The 6,054-nt window shown below is 35.4% G+C and overlaps 4 protein-coding genes across 4 annotated transcripts; 1 reads left to right on the top strand and 3 right to left on the bottom strand.

Moving 5' to 3' along the window:
* Positions 1-162: 162 nt before the first annotated feature.
* Positions 163-1,878, bottom strand: EIN_406560 (hypothetical protein; the record flags this gene model as incomplete). Its single annotated transcript, XM_004256905.1, has 3 exons — positions 163-705; positions 880-1,449; positions 1,564-1,878. 3 exons carry the CDS (start codon positions 1,876-1,878, stop codon positions 163-165), a joined length of 1,428 nt encoding a protein of 475 aa, XP_004256953.1.
* Positions 1,879-3,601: 1,723 nt separating this feature from the next.
* EIN_406550 (hypothetical protein) lies at positions 3,602-4,411 on the top strand (the record flags this gene model as incomplete). Its single annotated transcript, XM_004256904.1, has 1 exon — positions 3,602-4,411. One exon carries the CDS (start codon positions 3,602-3,604, stop codon positions 4,409-4,411), a length of 810 nt encoding a protein of 269 aa, XP_004256952.1.
* Positions 4,412-4,431: 20 nt separating this feature from the next.
* On the bottom strand, positions 4,432-4,968 carry EIN_406540 (hypothetical protein; the record flags this gene model as incomplete). The annotated part of the gene is made up of 1 exon (XM_004256903.1): positions 4,432-4,968. One exon carries the CDS (start codon positions 4,966-4,968, stop codon positions 4,432-4,434), a length of 537 nt encoding a protein of 178 aa, XP_004256951.1.
* Positions 4,969-5,176: 208 nt separating this feature from the next.
* EIN_406530 (hypothetical protein) lies at positions 5,177-6,007 on the bottom strand (the record flags this gene model as incomplete). The annotated part of the gene is made up of 1 exon (XM_004256902.1): positions 5,177-6,007. The coding sequence occupies one exon, from the start codon at positions 6,005-6,007 to the stop codon at positions 5,177-5,179; it is 831 nt and encodes a 276-aa protein (XP_004256950.1).
* Positions 6,008-6,054: the final 47 nt, after the last annotated feature.

Raw genomic sequence — 6,054 nt, 5'->3', positions numbered from 1 at the left:
TATACAAGTGTTGGCACGCTTACGCTTGGATTAAAGTATTCTTTGTGGACAATATATTCCCCTTCTCTTAAGATGATTTGCTTCTTCCCATTGAACGAGTCGTTAAAGAGTCTGATATTGATTGGTGTTTTGAACCAGTTCATTTGATAAATAATTGACCAGTCAATCATGTCTGAGAAGACGCTGATTTGATGACCACTGAATGATAAGAATGTTTCTAGATTCCTCTTCTTTGAATGGGATATCGAGCTTTGTAAGAAGATATACGGGGAATGTGATTTGAATCATTGCAAGAACAATTTCGTTGACATCCTCTTCCATTTGTTTCGTGTAAATCATTTTTTCGTCGTGTTGACGTTTGATTTCTTTGTACTTTTCATACAAAGTGCCCAACAACAATTCTAGTTCTTGATTCATTTCTTCATATGAATTGTTTTGTTTGATTGCTCCTGTGATGATTTCTAGCCCATGCATGACAAATGAATTTCCTGTAACTCTTTGTGGGATTTTCTCGAAATAATCTATGAAATGGATTTCTTCACTCGTTCTAAAGACCTTGAACACCCTCTTCTTGGTTTCTATCGTTGAAATCCCGTTTTTCTTTGGATTGATTTGCCAATATGAGTCACTGTTGTTTAGCATTATGTTTCGGTAATATCTAATGAGCTGGACTTGGTTGTTTGATGATCCGATGAAATTCAACATCTGTTTTATAAGATTACATCCCACTTTTCATTAAAAATACTAAAATGGAATACGTAGAAATATTCTAATAAATTCCCGGTTGTTTCCTTTGATAAAAATGTCATGGAGTCTTTGTTTTATTTGTGAAGTGAAGTGAATTGAATAATTGGTAATCAGTAAATTATTTAACACAACTTCCATGCATTTCAAAGTTTTGCACATTTCATTGAACTTCTTTCCTTCTTCAAAGATCTTTTCCTGAGATATGATGTTCCCATTGCAAGTGACGCTAGTGATTCGTTGTTTTTTCCCATGTACACTCTTTTTTGTTGTGAACGTGTATCTGTCTTTTACTAAGGTTTCGCACATGGTATCAATTCCTTGGATATATGCTTCTTGGTTTTTAGCTCGTTTTGCGTTTTTATCATCCGTATATTCCGGCTTAATTGATTTAATTTCATTGTTGTCGATCTTTAGAACGTGTAATGTGATGCTCCGATCTTCGATCTTATACCGGTATCGTCGCACCGTCACTTCGTGGCCTTCTTTAATCAATGTACAAATTAAATACGACTGCTGGTAATCGTAAAATTCCTTTGTTTCCTTTCGAGATCGTCTTAATATCTCAATTCGATGTGTATCCATTTGATTTATGAGTTGGATCTCAATCGCAAAAAAATACCCTATAAATACAACGATCCAATTGAAATGAACAGGTTTAATGGTAAGCGCTTGGATGCGGATATAAAGGTATTGAATCAGAAACTTTGATTTTTAATTTTGGTACAAGAAATACAGACAAATAAAAGTAAGAATTGGTATGACTTAAATATCGATTAAATCAAAGAGTTCGGAGAAACTGATGATATCATTTCTAACAGAATCGAGTGATTTTGCAAGTTGTTCAATACTTTTGAGGATAACTAGTCTTTTTCTTCGTAAGAGAACGATTTTTTCATTCTCGTTGTCATGTTTTGGCTTCTTCTCTGTGTTTTCCTTGTTTTGTTTCTTCTTCTTGTCTCTTCTTTCCTGTTGGCTGGACGTCAACTGAGTTGCAATGAATGATTCCGATTCAGAGTCTGACTTGTTGTCTTTCTTGACTGGGACTTCTTCCCATTCATCACTGTCAACTGTAATTGTTGATTGGTCATCATCCTTTCCACTGTTCCCATTGCTCCCTTTTTTGATACTCATTATGTGACTGATTTTCGAGATTGCGGGATTGTTTAAGTTGCTATTTTCACTTCTTTCAACCTGGAAAATATAGTACTTTCTACTTCATGAATGGTTTGTTCCATTTTGATGCGCCTATAAATATCCCGATTGGTATTTGTCCGTGGGGATACTACTGAAAAATGTACAATATCGAGTATTTTGTTATTCGTTTTGTTGTTTGTTTTTTGAAAAATGAAGGGATTGATACAGGAAATTCAAAAAGTGAGTGTTGATTAGGAAGGAATCCCATTTTGTAATGGAAATAAGATGTATTTTAATTCATTTCTTTGTTTTGTGACCTGTTTTAGAAAGTGAATACCATTTATTGATAACATTTTTAATCATAATAACTTCGAGTACTCTGGATTCTATTTATACTTTGTAAACCTTTTAAGCATTTTAAACAACCCATAACACATTTGAGGGGAAATTGATCCATACTTTTTGGAAAGGTTCCCAATATTAGGTAAATCCTCTATGGACCCCTAAGATCCCCTAAGGGATATCTGGACTTTATTTAGGTATTTTCCCGATTTTCACGGCATTTAGTATAAAAACGGGAAAACATCGAATAATAAGGGAATATTCCCTTATGGGCCCTCAGGGGTCGAAAGGGGGTCTTTGTAATATTAGCAACAAACCCCGATTGTATAGAGAAAAAGAACCCAACTTTCTTAGGGGACAAGTAAATGGACTAAAAACTTTGTTGTTTATTTTTAGTTTTATTTTAGATTTATCATTTGTTTCAGTATCGAATACAATACTTCCATAAAATTGAGGAATCCAATCATCACACCGGAGTTATCTTTCTAGTTCAGCCAATCGGATGCAGTTCTTGTCTCTTGGAATTATCCACTAGTGGAACAAGTATGGTTCATTTACTACAAAGTACTAGAATGCCTCAATTCGTATCGCCCACTTATTCATCCAAAACAGCCAATCAAACACTCGGGATTCCCGTGGAATCATTCTAATCCACTCCAAGTATAGCTTATTTACTAGAAACTACTAGAGTGCCTCTTATCGCAATCATCACACTAGCGTCGATCTCAATAATTCCGCAGTTCGCGGACTACTTATTCAGATCTCGAATCTCAGTCGCAGCAGATGAGCAAAGCAATCTCGGTCGGCACCAGCAGAAGCACACAAAGAGAAGAAAGCAGAGGCAGCAGAGAAATCAGAGGAAGAAGCCAAAGCAGAGGAATCAACGGGAGAGAAGAGCATCATCTCATTGATGATGAAGATTATGTCCTTTATTATGATCTAGTCGCAAGAAGAAATTTTAATGCTGATAATGATAATGATAACGACGACTTTAACCCTGATTAATTCTCGTATGAATCCAACGACTCGAATGTCGAGTATCAGGAGCTAGACGATCATCATGGGATGGAGCTTGTGACGTTCACAAGGAAAGACGGGACTACCTATGAAGCTTGGATTTAATTAATTCCCACTTTTATTTTTTATTTAAACAATCATTTGTAACTTCTTGCAAATATACACTAATAGTTCGATATACTAGTCATTTAACACGAATAAATAATAGGGAATTGTATTAAGTTGAATTGTTCTAATAATTCCCTCCTTTTTTCCTATTTGGTATAGTTTCATTTACCACAGTTGCATCGAATTGAATTTTCACGCTTATTTCTCGATCATAAAATCAGATACAGTTGTTGTCACTTAGAATTATCCCAGAATGGAATACACCCCAGTGCCAACAGTTATCATCGACAAGAACTACACCGTAATCACAATCAATAAAAACAAAATGACTATTAAATCCCCAATTGTGTTTGTGTCAGAAAACAATTCGTTCGAACCAAAAATCGTCATATGGATCAAGGAAAGCATAAACAAAATCTTTCTGAAAGCGAGACATGAAACGAAGGAAATATATTTAAAATTTGTCTGTATTTGCGAGGAACGAAAGGCATTTCTGAATCGCATTTGGAAATATAAGCACGGGAATATCATTGATATCCTTGGTGTGTATGATACAAACCACTACTCTGGTAACAATCTTGTTGCAGAAGCAAACTATGGGATAGCAATGGAATGTGGCACACCACTCCGTTGTATTTTAGAAGGGAAGAAATACATCAGAGATATAATCTGTGGAATCATGTTTCTTCATGAGCAAGGAATTGTTCACATGGACATCAAGCCCGACAATGTTGTTGTTGTGAATGGGATTGCTAAGATCATAGACTTTGAGCTTGCACGCGCACTTGGGAAGAATGAACACTTCAATAGCATTAGCTGCACAAGAAGATACCTTCCCGAATCAAAAACACAGCGAGGAATGTGTTATGGGTCTGACATCTGTTGTCTTGGATACACAATCCTTGAATTGTTCAAGTCTGGGTACAATTTAGACTTACAGGATTTACTTGTGAATGAAAACATACAACACAAAGGATTTCTCTTAAAAATGACACGCGACGACTGCGAAAAGCGACCATCTATCAGAGAAGTATACAACTACTTTAACTTGGTTTCTTTTTAACGTGAAAAAACAATTGAAAATCAATCATCTAACTTTGCAATAATATCATTTATTTCACCGTCATCAATTTTTTGGTCTTCTTCCATTTCACCCATTTCAAGTATTACATTTGACGTGTCGATATCAGATTCAACTTTTACTATATTGATGACAAGCCCATCTTTTATTTTAAAGGCAATCCTACTGAAGACTAATTTAGTTGCTTCCAAAACAGACATCTTTGCAGCAATATGTTTTGCATGTGTTTCATCATCTGCAGTGTATTGCGCAGTTCCTATAGATTTAAATGAAATGAGGATATCCTTATTCATCACCATAAAAGTATAACAGACAAGAGATTCGTATGTTACTGTGTACTTAATTTCTCTGTTGATTTTACACGTCTCTGTTCCTATTAATTTCACATCCACAATTTCATTTGTCCATGAACTAAATCCCAAATACGTGTTACATACTTCGTATATCTTATCTCTCCGCAATATGCGATTGAACTGTTTACTTATTTTTGAATAGCTTATTTTCCATTTTTCCCCGTTGTGCGTATACTGAGACTTCATTTCTCTTCGACACCTGTTAAAATCGGATCTTAGATAAAACCAGATCCGGTATAACCCCACACATTTAGTGATGAATCCATACTTGTATAAAGCTCCAAATCTCGAGAATACACTATAAAAATCCGATTCATTCCCAACTCCGCTAATTAAGACGGTGTTGTTTATGTTTGGGATCTTGAACGAAAGGAATTCAGTCATATTTTCAAGTTCATTGAGATAGTACAAGTGCATATTCGTGGTTCAATTGTCTGAGAGTGTATGTCCCAAGTCCACTTCGAGAAATGTTAGATGACATCAGCACAAGAATTGTTGAGTTTTTCAAGTAGACGCGTACTGTCTTGTAGTGGTATTCAATTGGAGATGTACTGGAAACCATTTTGTTTTCTGTTCTCCCGATGAATTGATACATTTGTTTGTTTTTGTAAGATTCTGCTGGGATTACATATATGACGTTTTCTTTTTTGCAATTGAATATGCGATGAATTGGATATGAGTAGTCGATTACTGGTGCGGTGACTATGATCTGTTCCACATCAAATCCCTTGAAATAATCACGGATTCTGATACACAATGGAATTTGAGTTGGTCCTGACATCATAATGTTACAGTCGGAACGTTCAGTTGTAAAGAAATTTATTTCATTAAGAAAGCATGACTTGAGGATGTTGTTGATTTCAAAAAGACTTTGTCTATGTATTGGGTTCAGAGCATTGTAATCTCTTTTGAAGAAACAATTCATCTGCAACGAAGTGCATGAAAGGTTTCGCGTGTGAAGAATGACTCTCAATGTTGTTTTTGTGACAAGAATGATTGATTTCATATGAAACATATGGCATTGCTGAGGTCTCCTACAAGAGACATTTCTTTCAAGCGTCCCATATACTTTATCTGCTATGATTTCCGTATACACGGTATTACTATTGAGTGTTCTATTGAAGTATTGTGCATTACATTCGTATGTCATATAGATTGCTCTTGACACGGAATCAAGTCCGCAATAGATGTATGTTTGATCAATCGTACTCTTGTACTCAACCATAATGAAATAAAAGATTCAATTACCCTCGCTTTCGACGAATAAATTCA

The sequence above is a fragment of the Entamoeba invadens genome (genome assembly GCF_000330505.1).
Source record: "Entamoeba invadens IP1 unplaced genomic scaffold scaff_1105074726033, whole genome shotgun sequence".
Classification (NCBI taxonomy): Eukaryota; Evosea; order Mastigamoebida; family Endamoebidae; genus Entamoeba; species Entamoeba invadens.
This window is presented reverse-complemented; position numbering and strand designations above follow the sequence as displayed.